This window comes from Patiria miniata, unplaced genomic scaffold, assembly GCF_015706575.1.
Source record: "Patiria miniata isolate m_02_andy unplaced genomic scaffold, ASM1570657v1 HiC_scaffold_24, whole genome shotgun sequence".
Classification (NCBI taxonomy): Eukaryota; Metazoa; Echinodermata; class Asteroidea; order Valvatida; family Asterinidae; genus Patiria; species Patiria miniata.
The window spans coordinates 1,076,412-1,095,932 of record NW_024037063.1 but is presented as its reverse complement, the minus strand read 5'-3'; the positions used below and the strand labels follow the sequence as shown (position 1 = coordinate 1,095,932).

General features: G+C 42.2%; 1 protein-coding gene across 3 annotated transcripts in view; it reads left to right on the top strand.

The window, feature by feature from the left end:
• LOC119732160 (rho GTPase-activating protein 24-like) overlaps positions 1-19,087 on the top strand; it is a 29,102-nt gene extending 10,015 nt beyond the window's left edge. The window contains exons 3-8 of one of the 3 annotated variants that reach the window (XM_038205572.1): positions 1,749-2,078; positions 9,204-9,257; positions 12,986-13,093; positions 15,546-15,678; positions 16,110-17,643; positions 18,507-19,087. In XM_038205572.1, the coding sequence (XP_038061500.1) occupies positions 1,826-2,078; positions 9,204-9,257; positions 12,986-13,093; positions 15,546-15,678; positions 16,110-17,643; positions 18,507-18,596 (2,172 nt within the window). In that variant the 5' untranslated portion in view covers positions 1,749-1,825 and the 3' untranslated portion in view covers positions 18,597-19,087. Of the gene's footprint in view, positions 1-1,748; positions 2,085-9,203; positions 9,258-12,985; positions 13,094-15,545; positions 15,679-16,109; positions 17,644-18,506 lie in introns of all 3 variants that reach the window. The other 2 variants (XM_038205571.1, XM_038205573.1) reach the window with 2 other exon arrangements.
• Positions 19,088-19,521: the final 434 nt, after the last annotated feature.

Sequence of the window (19,521 nt, the reverse complement as noted above, 5' to 3'; positions counted from 1 at the left end):
GAAACGTTGAGACCAAAGACAAGTTCGTTTAGAACTTACACAGGACTGTTCTTATCAGAACAAAAAACTACTTAGCGAAGTTGATAATAAGCAGGACAAGTTCTTTTCAGAACTAAATATCTTCTAAGCAGTAGTTATTACCACATGGTGTTACCGCAAACCGAAACGATACCGATACTCCACCATGCAAAGCCTCAAATCTTATAACTTGTTGTTGGATTGTGCTATCAAGGGTTCGATAAGAAACTGACACTGTAAGATTTGACAGTCGCCGGTGGATCCAGAACATTTTTTTTTAGGGTGGAGGAGGAGGTGGGTGTTGACCACGTTTGAGTCTCGGGGTGCTCTTTTCCCCTTTTGTTTCTTTCTTGCTTTCAGTAATAGTTCAGGAAGCTGAAAAAGGGAATAAGTAGACTGCTTTATCAACTTACATTGTAAAAACAATTGTTGTCTCTCCTACTCTCCTGTTGTTATTAAATTTTAAGAAAAGAAAAAAATTGGGGAGCACCCTACGCCCCCCCCTACCCCCCCCCCCCCCCCCCCCACCCACCACCCACCAGTAATTTCAATAATACTGCACTATCTCCACCCAACACACATACAGGAAGTTCCCGCTGCTCACTATTTTGTGGTTTAATTGTATTCATTAGCAATTTTTTTGGTAGCCTTAGTAAATTTACTAGGACTCGGCAACCCCAACCACACCCTAACCACAGTCCTTAAACTACCGGTGCCATCCCTAATCAAGTTCTCAGAAGCAACTGGTAAAGAGATCATCTCTACTTGTGATATTAACCTTATATCCTGTCATATTTGGAACTGACTCAAAAATGACTTCCATATTTTGAAAGGGAAAATAAACCCAAACAGGAATTGATAACAAAACATGCCTTGTCAAACGTTTTTGCAGATGAAAATCTTGTCATCCCTAAATGGGTATATAAAGTGCATGTGTGTTTGAACCCAGGGAGCTCGATTCGTAAAGTTATGACTCTTACTAGTTACCACACCTCTTTGTCATTCTGTGGTTTTCATCAGTTGAGTCTTGTGGTTTCGAAGACGTCCCTTCAGTTTTTGGTATTCGCCTGTATCATGATAGGTAGTTTCTCGGGAGAAAAAAATAGTGGGATGGCACAGTCAGCTTGTTGTGGTCAGTGATAAGGTGGTTTGAATTTGGACACGGCTATTTAAGAGTTGGAGTGAGTTGGACTAGTCATTTTTACCGGGACAATTCCAAAAGATTGCTGGATTATCTGCTTATACCTGGATTATTAGTATGCATGTAAGTTACGTACGCTTAAATTAGCGCTGCCTCTTTTTTTTTTTACAAAATGGGAGTTGCTCTAGAAGCAGCTAACAAGTAAGGTGCTCTAGATTGCTCTCGTTGTGACGTTTTGGTACCATCAAATTTGTCATTGAAGTTGTCTTTGACAATGCCAATCCTCAGGAATTTCATCAGAACTAAGCTGTCTCCTTGCATGAACATGGGCTTTGTGATCACTTAATTGTGAGAGCTCTCGTGGGGGTGACGAGATGTAAGCATGCATGCTGGTTTGCGTGCATGCAGCGCAAAGTATGCGCCGCTCATTTTATCAGAGTGTGCACAAACTTTTAGCGTCTTTGCGTGAGCGTCAGTTGCCATTGGCAATGCATGCACCTGTCTTTCCCAGTGGCCTCCCCCAACTTTCTGTTTCAAACCACTAAAGAGGTACCTGAAAGTTTGATGATTTTTTTTTGTCCATTTACAGTGATGCAATAACCTGAGCAAGTCTCACAGTGATCAACGTCAACAGTACCACTACCCCCGACTCCTTTATCGTCAAGTATGACGGAATTGAAACGCTTCACGCGTCACGACACCACCTTCAACGGTTGGCTTCTAAACCGCGCCTCGCACCACGGACTGACGCACTTCTTCTCCCGCCACTGGCAGCGTAGCTGGTGCATCCTGGCGGACGGTCAGCTCCACCACTTCAAGCACCAGGGCAGCACGTCTCTGCAGGGCTGCCGGCTGGTGTCTAGGGCCAGCAACCAGAGCGACAATGAGCCCATCGGATATGTCCTGGAGATTCATCAAGGTAAAAGTGAGTTCAGGAATTTTTGTTTCAAGACACGTAGGATCATTTGCAATTACCCGGAAACATACCTACCAATTTAACGAGAAAATCCATGCTCAAAGTGAAGATAGAACTGGTACCCGGTACCAAATACCATTATGAAATTATTCTGTCTAAAATGCAGGCATGACGTTTTTTTTTACTTCTCATGAGTGCCATAACGTGTCATGCAGGCATGATGTGTCATGCAGGCATGACGTTTCATGCAGGCATGACGTTTTTTACTTCTCATGAGTGCCATTACAAATTGAAAAACACTGTACAAAGTGTTGTTTGGAAGTTCCTTGTTTTAAAGTTGAGCAATTGACTGGAGTAGGGTTTGAACCTACGTCCTCTGGATTGCCGTTCTGGTGCTCTTCAAACTGAGCTATCCAGCCCTATGTTGGCAGTTCCCTATTTTCTCAATGTGTTTGTTCAGGGGGTGCTAGTCAGAAACCATGACAGGTACGGTAGCCAGGGATCATGCCCAAAGTCACGCTAGCAACATTAGCAATGCTGCAAACCTAGGAGATAGCAAACAGGGATCACTCAGAGAGAAACCTAGTCAGTTTCCCTTTGTGGTTTATTTGAAAATTTGTAATTAAAAGCTGTAATATCAACTGAAGCTTTGTTAAATAATGATTCATGAAGACCCCATCTGGCCAAATTTCAACCCCTTTGAAAAGCTTGTTTCATTGCATAAAGTTGGTTAAAGTGAAAGGTTTTTGGCAACTTGACGTCTCAAGTATCCTAAATGCTACAGTTTGACATTCTAATTGACAGGTGTTTAGACTCTCTTAATATCTCACTGCCGACAATCTTCAGTCTTAAGTCAACAACCTGCCATTTAAGCTTTGCGTATTTTTCTTTGGGACCGCACTGTCAAGCTTAGTAATCAGAGCGAATTAACCAGTGTATCAACTTTTGCGGCTTTGCGGTTGTGCTCGGTATTTCCAGGCAGTTTCCTCGACTTGACACCGCGCCGCTCAGTCAGGACTACAAACCTCACCTGGAAATTTCCTTGAAAAAGTTCCGGTTAACTCTATTTTTTTTTTGGTAACTTGCTGTAGGCCGACACAGCACGTACAGTGGTTTCCCCATGGGGATAAGGGGCCAGTAAGATCTTGATTGCTGTGTGTGGCTGGGTATACTGTTGTGACCATATTGCTATAGGGTACAACATGGCCTGATGTTACCCTACAGCCATATGGGAGTTGTAAAATCTGTAATCGCTGCTGTTTATGGATGTTCAAACATTCGGACTTCCTGCAGTATAAGTAATGTAGTTTACTCTTGGGATCAGGACCAGTACATTGCAGAGATGACGGCGTTTTAGCAAGTCATTTTCGAAGTGGGTTTTCTTCTTGAGGCCAAGTTACGAGCCAATTTTTGTCAAAGTCTACGATAATAAAAAGTGCATAAAACACAGGATATTGGGCACAAATTGACAAGTGCGTCTTGGATTAAAAGAAATTCATGTTTCGGAATTCCTGGCAAATTACTAATGATTTTTCGGCACTTATATCTTGGAACGCTTCACTTTTTGTTTACCCCTGTTCATCAGGGCATGTGGCCAGTTTTCTACAGCAGCTTGAGGTCAAGGCAATCTGGTTTGTGCCCTTACTGGTGTCATTATACCCAGTAATAGGCAACTACAGTAAAGTGTCTTGCCCAAGAACACAAGCACCATGTGTCCATTCAAACCCACTTACATGTACTACCGTAGATTCAATCCAACATCATAACCATTTTAATACCATGGTGCGTATGTATCACAATTCAGGTCAGAATTCTTCCACAGTGGAGGAGAAACATTAACATTACACAAGACACCACACCTAGTCAACAACAATAAACTCTTGTGCAATCCTGAAAAAATATTCTTGACTCATCCAGAACTTCCAAGCATGAGCCAAGGTGTTGCCCAACCCAGATACCATGTTGACAAATAAGACGACCAGAAATCCCCTCCTTAGCCTCCGGGAGGAAGTTCTCAGTAATTGCAGGAAATATCTCGGTATCATCGGCTTGTTGCCAGTGTATGAGAGCCATCGCCCTATGAAGAAGTAAACACCCGGTCACATGACCCACATATGTCTAGATTGTTATCTTGGTTGTCGGCCAAAAGTTTCTTGGTAAAAGCAATTCGTGCGCATCTCCGGGTAGATGTGAGACATGTTGCAACAATCACCAAAGAACCGGTAGTCTGTGTAATGTCTGGAATTTATTGTTACAAATCGTACCCCTTTCTAAGCCAAGATTTTACCCCTCTGAAGATCAGTGATGTACGTGTACATGTACATGTATGCTCTCGTCATTTGAACAAGCTGATCATGCAGGACTCTCGTCTGGGTACATAGTTCATGTGCTTGGGTTTTTTTTTATCTTGCTGTTTAGAATGTTTCTTCTTTTTTTATACTTCTCAGACATGGTTTCTCATGTTGGAACTGAATTTGCTGATGTGAGCCATCTTAGCTGTTGTAGTTCATGCAGTTTTTGTCATGTCATCAAATTTGGACCAAGGTTATTACCTATTTCATAGTTTTTCCTCAAAGTTTGTTTTGGTTTTTTGGTTTTTCGCTCTGTCCTTCAGTGAACTTTTGATAGAGAATGCTGGAGCCCTGATTGTTGTCAACTTTGTCATTTGGAAAGCCCCAAGGAATGTTTTATAGGAATGCTCTTGAATTCAACAAAATCCAGGACTGTGCTGAAACCCACTCTGTAATAATTTTTGAGCTGTGGCCTCACCTCAAACTTGCAAAAACCCTGCAAAACCACTCTGTGGATTTCAAAAGATCTGGGGGTAAGAGTTAACATTGTAAACATTTTCATTAACAATTGAAGGGTTTCATAACTTTTTTTTTGGGGGGGGGGGACTGGGGTCAAGGTAACTCACTAATTGAACTCTGCTGTAAAACAAGAATTTCAGACACTTTTTCAAGGGGGTAGGGCAGAAGAAAGCCGACTCATTTTTCCTGCCCCTCACACAGGATACGTTGGTTTTTATTCCCAGTTTCTCAAAGGGGATTAACTGGAGGTGTGAGTCAGGATGAGTGTGCGTTGCCGATAACATCTCTTCTCAAACAGATCACACCTGTCCCTAAGCAGGGCATGCTGTCGCATGTGTGGACTAGTTGGCTGGATCCAGGCTGCTTGCATGCCAGCTAGGCAGAGTTCAGGGCCAAGTCAGGGTTCTTAAGTAACGATTTTTTTCCCACAATCGTCTCGCCTACCAGTGTTGAAATCAACATCGGTTTGCCTTGAACTAAACCAGTTCTGATCAAATAGGGGTCAACAAGGCATACAGTTCATACTTAGTTTGTGTATGCGTCAGCTTTAGATTTTGGGTGTTTTTATGCTGCTGTTTTGGACATCTTTTGGTTTGTTTGTTGTCCTGATTTTACAGAGTAAGTGCCTGACAACACCATATGCCCTATACAACTGACACAATGCCATAGCTGTCAATGTTTGTTTTGACTGACCTCATAAGCAAATCAATCCTCGGCAGGGGTTTAGTTCCTATTTGTCCACGTCATAGTGATACTTCCCCACCTTAAAGTGGAGCTACAATTTCCTTCCACCTAGCCCTTGGCAGCAAGCCCATTGGCCGTCATTCGGGATGACTTCCCCACACCCTTTCCTGTCCCACGTACCGGTACTTCACCAAAATGAAAAACGAAAAAAGAAATCACGCAATGCTCAAGTAGGATCTTGCTCGGTGTAGGGCTGACATACCGTCACTGATTGTGGAACAAAGGCTTGGCCAGTGTGTGATTCATGTATCACATGAGGTTTGATGATTGTACACTCATCCTCACCAATAGCTGGGAGAGACACGTTGTACATGCTGATCGAGGGAAGTCTAATTGGGGTCATGACTGTTGCCCATATTTCCTCTAGATATGGGTTTATTATTTTCAATATTTCCTTCCACTCAGTTTACAGAAATTCGAGTGCTTGAATGCTATTTAGATTGTTGAATCATTTAATTTAATTAATTAATTTAACTAATTAATTTAATTAAAGCATCCAGTACTGTAGCTTATTTGAGTACAAGTGCTTGTACTTTTTAGTAAACAGTCTCAGCTAGTGCTCTTTAAGTAAGAGATATTTAGGGGAGTCAGGTTGGCGTAGCGGTACTATTTCCTCGCCTTCCACCGCTGTGACCCGGGTTCGATTCCTGCCTGGGTCAATATGTGGATTGGGTTTTCAGTCCCTACCTGATTCCGTGGGTTTTCCTCAGAACATTCTCCTGGGCTTTCCTCCCACCTCTAAAACTGTCATTTCTTCACTTTGTCTTCTCTTTACTGGGACCCATGGAAGATCAGTGGATTCCACTGAATGGGCTACCCAGTTCAAATAAGAAAATAAATAATACAAAGTACTAAATAGTATTTCATAGTATCTAGGGTTCTCCACCCTAAATTACTTCATAATAAAGCAGTTAGGGTTTTAATTTTACTACAGAAATGTAAACAGTGTCATTCCAAGAGTTAGATCATTTGAACAATCTGATAAGGACTCCTGTATTTTTTGGTTAAAAAATTGTTTGCTCCCTCAGGGGTAAACTTGATCAACAGATCTGCTTCAATAGAGAGAACTCTTGATCTGATTATTATTTATTCTTGAAGATGGCACTTGATTGCTTTTAAATGACAATATTTTTGTATCTCTTGAGAGCATTGCCACCGATTCCAATGTCCAACCATTGGACTGAATCTACGATTTGGTAAAGTTATATTGTCGCGAATAACAACCAGCTGCCATCTGATGTTTCTCCTTTCTTTTATTTATTGGATGAAGTTTTAATGAGAACGCATTTGAGTTAATTGTTTTGGTAAACATTCATGGTACATAGTTTTACAGTATACAGGTTGATATTTGCCTCTGACTTAATATGCATCCCATGAAGAAATATGTGCACATAGACAAATTTGGCAGTTTGCCAACATTGGGCTGGACAGGTCAGTTTGTTAGAAGCCAATAATGCGTTCTAGAATTAATTGCAGGTTTATCGTTATTAGTCAGATTCCTCTCTTCAACCTCATACACATGTGTTGATATGTGAAGTTGTTAATCCCTGCCACAATTAAGCACCCAATGATATCCACCTATAGCTCTAAAGGGATCAAAGGACTTTATCCTATCTCTTGGCCACTAGTGTGACCGCTGATTGGCATCCGTTTAATCCGTGGAGGAGGCAGAGACCTAGCTAATCCCCACCTGTTGTGTATTGACCACAGCATTGACTCAGACCAGGAACAGGTTTTCTTCAAGTTTGGGTTCGACTTTTGTAGCAATTCATGCGGTCGGCTTTGACTCATGTGTGACAGTCTTGCCCTTGTGTAGTTAATCACACCCAATAATGTCCCGTGTGGTAGCATTTTACTGCTTTGGTCTGACGTCTGTCGGAGTGCCTGCAGTGCAAAATACATGTGACTCGAAATGTGCGTTCACATGAGTCAATTCACGTGTGTTTTCAATAGCATTGTTCGCCGTTATCCGAGAGAGCCGAAGATAGATTTCAGGAAGGACAACTGTCAGTGGCAGACCATGCTATCGTTACTTTTAACGGAAGATCATTTGTTATATTAAAATGGATACCTTATCTAGGCAACAACAACAAAAACAGTTGATACCAGACATATTTTCTGTCAATATGACATTGGTGTTATTGGGCTAAATGTCACTTATTGCGTAGGTTCAGCACCGTCGTCAGCTCCGGACATTAGTGGGGGCCACAGTGCCAGCTAGGGGGGCAAACCACAAGAAGAAGACACATTTGTAGTTAATTTGTACCTTTATGGTTTCTGCCAATGGGGGGGAGGGCTGGATCCCCCCTTAGCAACGGGCCTGTGTAGGAATACCCCTCGGTGAAAATGCAAAACACTGCTATCAGTGATGGGCCATTTGTCAAATTCTGGTACCTGTTCCAGCTATGGCTTTCCCTCTTGTGCCTAAACCATTTGTAAGCAATTAGTATTCAGACTAAATGCAAAAAACTTCCAAATGTACAAAGTGTACAGACCTGTGCTGTGTTTGTTATTTGCTCAACCTGTGTTTGGCAAAAATTATCTGGCAGAACTGGTTCCATTCAAGGAATACAATTCTTTAAAAAGGCCTGTTATAATGATCTGGCACCTGTAACTGAGAAAGCTTGTGGCAGACAGATAATTCAAGGCTGATTAATAAGTGTGACAGTCTCTCACTTTGCGGCGATGACAGATTGGACGCAGTCGCCGATAACCGCAGAAATCGTAAATTACTTTCCAGACACCTTTAACTTGTTAATCGCGCTTTTACCGTCTCTAGACATCTGGACCGTACTGGGACGTTCTTTTTTTCCTTTTTAAAACACATACACCGGTCAAACAATGCCAACCACAAGTTTGACTCACCCTTTATGATGGCGAAGCGACTGAGTGAAATTTTCAAGTCATATTCCTTGAATACGCATGCCATCACGTCTTGGACAGCTAGTCGGCACTTGACAGAATTATTCCTGGTTTTTGTCAGTGAGTCCGTCTCACAATGCCCGGGGGTAGATTGCGGTTTTCGCAGGAACACGCTTTGCCCCACCCTTTTTTGTACTAACCTGGGCTTGTTTACCTTTTCGCAATTTTTGACTTAGTCACTTGTCTGCATTCTTGCTGTATAGAAGCACCTGATGATGAATTCACGTTACTTTATTCTTTTTAATCTTTTACTTTAACCAGTTCGCGCCGGGAATATTTTGACATCGACCAGAACCAGGCGCGGGATTGTTTTTTTCACGAACTTCGTTGCCTGGACGGTTCAGCTAGGCTGTCATCTGTGGGTAGCACACACTGATATTTCCGGTCTCGCTTGCTGGGAGCGAGTCGCTGACAGATATTTCCGGCCTCGCTCATTGCGTGTTTACCCGTCATCCATTCCAAATACCGCAAAACCTTTGCATGCATACACGTCATCCAACAGGAACTGGTTAAACTATCTTTAAAGACACACAAAGACTTCTAAGACAAACATTAACATTGAAAAGGCTTGAACTTTATACTTCCTTCAAAGTAAAGCACTTGACCTGAGTCAACCGATCTCTTCTTTTGTTTTTGTTGATTTTGTAAACAGAAAACAGAACTTCATCAAAGAGGGGATCGCCTCATGATCGGCAGAATTCAGAATGTAAGTTTGCGATAGAAAAAAAAAAAATGTGGGAAAGGAGGTCCAAGCAGAGTATGCAAGGAAAGCCCACTCAAAGCACTAGTTATGAAAGTGCAGTGTGTGACATCTATTGGTCGGGTTTATATATCTACCAAGTTTGAAGTCACACTGTGAACATTTTGAACTGAGGAATGCTGCGAGCTAGTGTCAGTACAAAAAAGAGTGAAAAAAATATCAAAGTTCTGCTGAATCTGTATGTCATGGTTCGTATCTTAATGTGTGGCATTAGGGACATCCTTTCCACTTATATAAACAGGCCAAATGGGACGGGGGAGAGTGGGTAGTGAATGGTACCGTGTATGACACAGATGACAACTGATTGTATATGACAGTGACTTCCGTGCCTTGGTCTTTAACATACACTATGAATTTCAACACCGTGAAAATATAGATTGCAATGAAGTCGCCGTGAAGCTTTTTTTCACTGCCAAGTAAGCTCATTTTCACGACGCCAAACTGGGCCCCTCAGCAGGGGATAAACTCACTGCAGTTTCATGGTGTTTTTACATGGGTCTTCTAGAGGTCCAAGGGTCTATTGTTAACTGTACACCAGGTCCAGCTTCACTCCACTGAAGGTGTGAAAACCACAGATTAATGGTCTGAGTGATTACAGGATAAGTGTGATTGACAGCTATACTTACTACCCAATGCCCACTACCCACACAAAAGCTACTTAGTGTCCTCCTACAAGTATCCAACACCCTGTTTATTATGAGGGGGGATTAGGCCCCAATGTTGATAAACTGCTCAATGGATTAACGCAGCCACAAAGTTAATGAGCTGGGCTCCACAGAAGGCATCACTGCATTTTCACGGTGTTTTTACTTGACCTTAACATGTCCTTGTTACGTGATGATTTTCAGGGCAATTTCACCAGATACTTCGCAATGACATCGCCGTGAAAAAAAATTCACGGTGAATTCATGTCAAACTATATATTCACTCCAAATTCACGGTGTTGAAATTCATAGTGATACCGATACAAGGCATAATACCAAACTCATAATGACAAGTTCTGTCCATTCCTACTCCTTGTTTGAACACACTTCATACAAATCCCTTTAAGGCTGCTTTAATTTATACTTCATGTGAATGTTTTTAAGCAAATCTCAGACATCATGAAACAGTCGATGCAAAATTCACCGGAGTTAAAATGTGTTCAACTCTTTCAAAATGGCAGTGCAAAAATTTCCTGTGACCTAACAAGTTTGTGTTAACTTTTTCACTGAGGAGCACCATGCCCGCTGCATCCCAGACTAGGGGGGGGGGGGGGTTCAAATCCCACAGTGGGACATTTTATGTGCGAGTGCGGAGCGCGAAGCCCTTATGGCATGGGGTCCGGGGCCCACTGAAAGGGCCCCGAAAACTTTCGGATTCTAAATGTTCTGTGGTGCAATCTAAGGCATTTCCTGGCCACTTGTCCCTGACTCTGTGAATCAAATTTGAACGTGTTTACAACTTGAAGGCGATATTTTTTAGAGGGAGTGGGGGGTGGGTAAGGTCATCAAAACTTGATTTTTTGGGGGCAAATTTTGTTTATTTTTTATTTCTGAGCGGAAGCCGTCACTGAGCGGGGGGTTTCGTTCGAACCCCCCGAATCCCCCCCCCTCCCCCAGCGTATCATGGAGCTAAGCACTTGCCTTTATACTCGTTGAAGGAAGAAAGGTTCTAAACAGGATATTAATGGCTCTCCCCAAACACTGATAACTACCCCAGAATCCTTCAGGCCATATCCCATAATCCCTAGGGTGACTCCTTGTTCCAAAACTATGAAAGTCTTCTTAGAACTGCAGCGCCCGTTTTTAAGCTGTTTTGGAATATACATCCTGAACATGAAGTACCAAGTGTTTGGATCCAATGTGCTTTACAACATATCTTTGCTTTGACATCAAATGCCCACTTTATATAATCCACCATTTTGTGAATCACACAAGATTCGGTGTCCTGGTAAATTAGCATGTATACTAGTATGCATATTTATCATCATGATCATCAGTGCAGCAGCTGTTCATGGGCGGCTACCAATTACAAATGTCCACTGGAAACGGCAAGCCACTATATCAACTGTATAAGGGCACCAATCGCTTCTCAAAAGTTGGGGGGGGGGGGACATACCATGATCAGAAGTAATGCGAGCGCAAAGCGTGAAGCCCTAACGGCGTCGGGTTCAGGGCCCGCTTAAGGGCCCGAGAAATTTTAGATTCCAGACACTCTGGGGTGCGATCTGAGGCAATTTCTGACCACTTTTTTTTAGCAAAAGATCATCATTTAAACATCATTTTCGAGTTTGGAGTCATGGAATCAGCTATCCTGAGCTATAGAATGAAATGTAGGCTACAATTTTTATTCCTGGACGTAAAAAGTGGGGGGGGGGGGGACAAACGAATTGATATCCCTCCCACTTAAAAAATGAGTAAGGGGACATGTCCCTCCCCCCCTTCCCCCCTCCCCTCCCCCATCCCCCACCAATTGATGTCCATGCAATTGTATGCATAGTTTTCATTCTGTTTGATTAAGGCAAATAATTCTGTACTCAAAAGAGTAAAATAATGTGCATTGACTTCAAGATTCACCTCTTGCAATCACGGGCAATGTACTCCATGCTCCTCCTCTTGAGAATTGATACATATCTGTGACTAATTTCACTTTGGAAATTGGCAATGGGACAATAATGTGCCAACTGCAGCCTGGCTGGTCCTCTATGGGCCCCCATATCCAATTTTACTCTTCCTGGTAAACTTGGCAAGGAGAAGGCTTCTTGTCCCCGTGCTACAGTTTGTGGTTTGCGTTTCTAGTGCATTTTCATGAACTCTTATATGTCATATTTCTTCAGTTTTGGATGCCATGCACTTTAGAATCACAACAACCTTTCTTACTTTACTTTTTATTTATTAAATTAATAATATTTACTAAAAAGTTACTCAAGGGTTTAGTGTATATATAGCAATATGGAAAAAAACTGAAAAAGAAATTTGTAAATTGATTTTTGTTTAGGGGTACAGCCCAGTAAATAGGCCAAAAATCTGTCCGCCGAGCTCATGAATAAAAGTTATACACTCAATTTATTCTATATTACAGAGTTCTGAGGGCCATGGAATTGGGGAATTGAGGACATGTGGCACTGAACTTCTGGCCTGGACTTAGGGCTTCCAATTCTGAGCATTTTGGATGCCATTGGGTCCTAAAGTGGCACTATTTAGCCATGTTGTGGAGGGATCCTTTTTCAAAATGGTCGCTTTTCCAGTTCGAAAACTGTTGTTTGTTTTATTGGTTTATGGGTGGTCTTCTTTGGGTGAGAATTTCTCCAAAACGTCATGAACGTCAGCGGTCAACCCACCAAAAATTGAAAAGAAAATGAAAGATGACATGTTGATCATCATTTTTCTGTGAAGCCTGAACACCTGTGAGAGTTCTGAGTATTTTAAAAAGATTTTTGAAGTAGGGGGATTTAACACTGGTGTCATACTGGGTTGCACCGTTAGTGCATTTTGAGTGTATCTCAATAGACCTCTATGCGTTAAGGCTTAGTTAGAGGGTTTTGTATTGCTTGGATAGGCATACATGTATTAAGCCATTTGTGTACATTCATTGTTGCTAAATTAAAATAACAAGGATAGTCGCAATGCATAAGGTTTGTTACAATGGCATCACTAACAAACTACATTTGTCTGGTTCCCTATCTCATGCAGCAAAGAGGAACAGTCATCACGGCTCAGCATCCAAACCATTCCTAGTCTGCACCTCCACGCTACTAGAGCTGGAAAACTGGGAGAGAGAAATACGCCGCGTCAGGGGAGGTAATGAATATTTGGTTATGTAATTACACCATCTCGATCGATGAAGGTCATGCATATTCATCTTGACCCTTCACAATGTATCAGGGGAGGCCATGAATATTCATCTCAGTTATTTACCGCATAATTATAAGGGGAGGCTATGAACTAATAGTGTTTATTCAAATTTTGTCAGAGAAGGTAAGAAGTATGTGACATCAATATTCATTATCTTTAGTTGACTTCACTGTCATAAGTTGCAAACATGAATATTCATCATCTTTCATGACACCATTATAAAGAACACATAAATATTCATAACCTACATACATATATTAGCATAAGGAATATTCATCATGTTTATTCTCTCTGTGTCAAGGCAGACAAGATTATTCCTTATGGTCCGTAAAACATATGAATGAAGACCCTGAGCCATAGCGACCGACCCCCTTCTACTACTTTTGCTACCCCGGCCACAACCAGAAATCAGGTCCCTGGATTTCAGTCGCGTGTCTGTCATTGTAGTCCCATCACTCATAGAGCCGAGGGAAATAATGATGTCATAAACTAAACAAGTCTGAACTAAAAAATTTGATAAAAATCTTCAGGGCATGAAGAGGGTGGTAGAGGGAGTGCATTTTATTGTCTGCGCAGCACAGGGAAATTGGCCTGTAATTTCACTGTCCCACAACATTCGCTGATTCACGGTACATCTTGAACACGTCCGCGCCTCCCGGGGAAAGAAAGAAGGGGAAAAAATTGATAAACATCTTCAGGGCAGAAAGTGGATGGTAGAGGGAGTGCGTTTTATTTTATGCGTAGCACAGGGAAATTTTATTATTTATTTCTTATCTATATCCTGGGTGATCCATTCAGTGAGAAAAGTTCACTGATCGCCCATGGATCCCAGCTCACACAAAACTACTATTAAAATACAATTGAAATATTAAGAGTACAATGTAAGAATGTTGAGAAAAAAATTCATTTAAAGAAACTAAAAACAAAAAAGACATTACACAGAAGATAAAAAACGGTACAATATAATACAAAGCATCACTGGCAAATGACATTAACTGAGCTGTTTGAGTTGTTGGACGAAGTGATTAAGACTTGTTGGATGCGGAGATTGGAAACGTTGCAGTAAGTTGCTCCAAGCCTAGGCACCCCAGGAGTCAAAAGTTCTTCCACTTTCTGTTCTCGGTGTGGAAGAACCACATTGCCAACAGTGCTATTCCTAGTCCGATGATGAAATTGGTCTGTAGTGTCACTGTCACACAACATTCGCTGATTCATGGCAAACCTTGAACACGTCCGCGCCTCCCGGGAAAAGAAAGAAGAAACAAATTTTACGGAGAGCAGAGTCAGAGGGAGTCCACAGGGAGAGCCTGTGGAAGTATGTTCAAACTGCTGACCTAATTGATAAATCATAGAAGAAAAGAAACAAGGAAAAAAAACAATCATGAAGGAAATGTCAAACTTTGTCTGTGGAATAATACGAAAGGACCTGGTGACTCAGATTTGTTTTTTTCGCAGGGGGATAGCCGAGGGGAAATTGACGTTATGACTTTGGAGCAATTGTGATGAAGGGCGGGGGAAGGGGGTGTTACAGGATTTCTGAATCTCTGCCTAAAGAAGGTCACGTAGTAGCTTTGGATCATGGGAAAATGGGATTGTCTTTTGATTTGTTTCTTGGTTCTTGGTTGGTTCATCTCCTAAATATTCCACGTAGGAGTTTATACAGGAGACCAGAAACACCGGGGCAAACCCCTTCTCTTAGCGATAAGTGTCACTGGGTTCTTTTACGTGCATTGGATTACACAACACACGGGACCTACGGCTTTACATCCCATCCGAAGGACGAAGCAATAATGGTTAAGTGCCTTGCTCAAGAGCACAAGTATCCACCCGGCGGGCTTGAACCCACGCCACTGTTGCCTCTGGAACACCAGAGCATGAGTCCGGTGTTCTTAACCGCTAGGCCATGACACTCCAGTTAACGAGCCTTTGTTTTGAAAAAGGGGTTTGAAAAAGGGTTTAAAAGCATTGCTCATGAATTGTAAGGAGCAGTGCACGTGACTAATTTTTTGGTATTGTTTAATAGAAAAAGTGAACAGTTTTCATTGGTGTTTTTGAGAGGGATGTAGCCAAGCATCGGGTCTTGCTTCTTAATACTTTAATCTGTTTGGGTTTAGGCTGTTTTGTGGATTCTTTAACAGATGGAATTTAAAAAAATATCTCTCTACAACTTTGTCAAAAATTGTTGTTATCCACCTAGTCGGTTTCCCTTTGTGGTTCATATGAAAAGATGGCATTTTTTGTTAACAGTGCCTTTGTTAATTGATTGTCATGTCCTTGAGAGGAACAAGAACTCCATATCATCCAACCCCATACCAACCACAACACATGACACCAGAAAAGAGCTTTTCTTTTATTTTAGAAGAGTTTTAAAAAAAACACTTTAATTTTCTTCTTGTAGGAGTATTTGGCCAAAGCCTTGAAGACACTATCATCAATGAGAGTGATACCTGTACCAAAGTAATCCCGTCTGTGGTAGAGATGTGCGTCATTTACATCAGAAACAACGGCATCAGGGAAGAAGGTATATTTAGGTGAGTGGTTTTGTAAAAATGGGTTTGTCCGTTCAGGAACTTATACGGTAATGCTGTTATAATTAACACAGCTATGCCAAACATTTGGGCTATATACCCATCAGCACCTGTATTATGTACATTGTAATGCATTGTATTTAGTCCCCGATGTATCCATACAAACCATAAAGTGATGGGGGGGTAGGGGCAGTACAGAAAATTAACAGGCAGGCCAGTTTGGGTGGTGCAGGGATTAAAAGGTTGAAATTTTTTTGAACCTGTCAGGGAGCACATTGTAGAAGCAAAATCCTCATAGAAACCTTACATTCAACCATTTTCACTGATTATCCATGTGAGTGGAGTACATCTAAGATGGTTAAGGCATCATAAGATGGTTAAGGCATCAGTATTCAGTTGTCATCGTTAAGTCTTTTCTTGTTTCTTCTTTCCAGATTGAACGGGCGTAGCAGCATGATACAGGAGCTACAGGACGCCTTTAATCACGGCGAGAGACCCTGCTTCGAGGATCTGAGCCCTGGCGTACACACCATCGCCTCGCTGCTCAAACGCTACCTCCAGCTCCTGCCGGAACCGATCATTCCCTGGCGACACTGCAAATACTTCATCCCCGTCATGCAGCAGCTACAAGAAAACGAGAACGAAGGGCGCCACAAGCTGATCATCCAGCTGGCCCTTCTGCCTCGCATCAATTATAACTTACTGAAGTACCTGTGCCAGTTTTTACATGAGGTCCAACGCCAAGAGATGTACAACAAGATGGGACTTGGAAACCTGGCCAACATCTTTGCTCCCCATATTCTGCGACCCAAGCATGCCCAGGGTGCTTTCCTGCTTGGCAGCACGGCCCTCAGCCTCCGACTCGTGCATTACCTGATCCAACATCACGATAAACTCTTCCCACCCACCAGCGACATACAGATGGACTATGAGGTCATCGAAGCGCCCTCACCCGTGTCTAGTTTCGACTCCACCGGTAGCCTCTATGAGAGGGCCAGCTCGTGCGAATATGAAGTTGAAATCATCCCGCAGTTACTGGAAGGCAAGGATTCCTTCGCGGAAAGCATGGACAAAAGGGTGACCAGGATACAGAAATCCGAGAGTTGCAACTACGAGCTGGAATTGTTCGGGGAGGATTACAGCAGGCCGTCGGACGTGAATAGTATTTATGAGAATTTGGATTTGTCGAATGGACCGTCGTTAATTGAGTCACTGAAAAACCGTATCTCGGAGATGCCGAATAAGCCACTCACACAGAGTGAACAGAAGGCTAAGCGTTACGGTGTGTCGTATCGTGATCCGGCGTCAATAGCCACGGTGACAAACGGTCACCGACGTCACTCGAGTGGCAGTCCAAACAACAAAATGAGCGGTGTCTCCTCAGATGGTACAGGACCCATATTGCGCGGCAAGAAGCACAAGTTTCAGAATGGAGATGTGCACAGTCAGATCCAGTCCACATATCAGAACGTCAAGACTCTGGCGATCTCCTTCAAGGAGCAACAGGCTGAGGCAAGCAACGGCACGACTGGCGTTTACCAGAACCCGAACCCTCTCCACAATGCCTTGATCCGGGACTTGAAAGCGGCCACCACCAATGAGGACGACTATCTTCAGCCAACATTTCTAAAGCAGCCTGTGCCCCGTACTACGAACGGAGAGGCTCTGAAACCACCCAAGCCAGCCACCAGAACTGCCCAAAACGGTCTCCAAAAATCACCCCGTCATACAAAGGACGACAAAGAACCGTTGTTGTTGTCGTCAGACAGCAACGACATGAACGGAAACGCGCCCAGCACTAGCTATGCCAACGGACAGAAAGCCATACCAAGCGGAGAAACAATGGCGCCCTCACAGGGATTAAGAGCCCGGCTACGACAGAAAGAAGAGGAGATTGACAGGCAGCAGAAAGCTTACGACAAGATCAGGAAGGAGCGTGAATCACTCAGAGTCAAGCTGGTTGCTGAGGTCAGTTCATAATTGTGTTATTGTCTTTTTCTCTTTGAACTATCTTTTAATGTTTTCACTGGAAACAGAAGTTGTATGTTTCATTTGAAGAAAAAAAAACAGAAGAAAACCAAACCAAGATGTTCTTTCTAGAACCAAATATCTAGGTGTTTTCCCTTTTGTACTCCCATTTATTCACTGTACACTTTTCAGTATCCTCATATATATCATGATTTCACCATGCATCATTGTTGCTCAGTAGAGTCTGTCACAAGTCCATCACAAATCTGGCCACAAGTCAACTCACAAGTCCAGTCAGAGTAATGGCTATATCAATATACCTCCCTTTCTGACTGGCAATTTCAACAAGGCCAGTCCGGCAGTCAAAATACATCAGGTGACTGTTTTAACAGTTGTGTGCTCCCTGCCTTCATAAAGCAGGATTGACTGGCTGTGATTGCTATGAAACCTGATATAGCTATGCTTTGAATGTAGGAGATTTATAAGCCAGCTGTGGCTACCAGTCACCTGCTTGTGTCTGTTGATGGAATTTGACTAGTCACAGTGCTTACAAGAATTATGATCTGACTGTTGGTGACTAGCCTGTGTAAAAGGCATGGCAGGGAACTCTGGAAGAGGAATCAGGATTGAATTTTTGACTGTCTGTTACTGATCAAACAAAAGGAGGGTTAACAGGGGAATGTCACAGTTCAGTTAAACAGTGGATGGCTTGTGATTTACTGGTGATTGACTTGTGACGATTCTTGTAACATTGCTACTGTGAGATTTTCTTCTAATTTTATTCATTGCACCACTTTTCTTGTTGTCAACCCTACACAGTCGTAATGGATTTGTTATTCTTTTCTCTCACATTTCAAATGCAGGAGGCAGCTCGTCTTGCGGCTGAGGAGCGAAATCGGAAGCTGCAGCTCGATGTGGACACACTGAAGAGACGTCTGGGTCTCATCAGATAAATGTACCTATAATGGAGCCTAGCCAACCCAAAGACAGATGTGCAGTCCAGTTGTCCAGTTGTGTGCTTTACGGCAACAGACTGATGATGCAAACCTCACCCAGCGATTAGTATTTATCTGATTGTTTCTTGAGTTTAATTTTCTTCAATTTATTGCAGAAAAATATAATGTCTTTAAGCCTGCCCTCTAAAAAGATCAAAACTGGGCTCAATGTTTGTTGCAATCAATCAAATTGTTGCAACAAATATTTTAGTTTTACTTCGAAAATCTCTTTACATGCCATCTCCAGAAAAAAAGCATTTACATGATCTCAAAAGGCATGTTCCTATATTGTTTTAATTTTTTTTTTTAAATATTATGGTACACAGTAAACTACTTGGAAGACATTGAATTGAAAAGGATTATTAATAGCAGCCATATGTTCCACACTTGCATTGGCTTGTGGATGGTATACAAATAATGAATGTTTATGAGTGCAGTGGTAAGAATAATTTCATGAGGTGACAGATGGAATGTTCCATTCCACAAGGCGAAGCTGAGTGAAATGGAACATTCCATCTGTCACCAAATGCATTTATTCTTTCAATTGCACGAATAGTGAAGCATTCATTATTTGTTTTATACAACACCTGAATAAATCCTCGTCATCTGATCGGTCAGAGCCACTAATAGTGTGACGTGCAATGGAAGTTCTACTTACCGTGAAAAAGAGCATCTATATCAGTGTGGCCCGGCCATGGGTTGGGTTGAATAATTCAGTGACATGTGATCAATGAGCTACCAATCAGATGACAGGGATGTATTCAGGCGTTGTATAATTTACAGTGGCTATGATAGAATTCTGCAAAATCCTTGAGCTGCTTCAGGTATATACCTGTATGTAATTCCTACCATCTGGAGCGTACAACTTTAGTCACCGAAATAT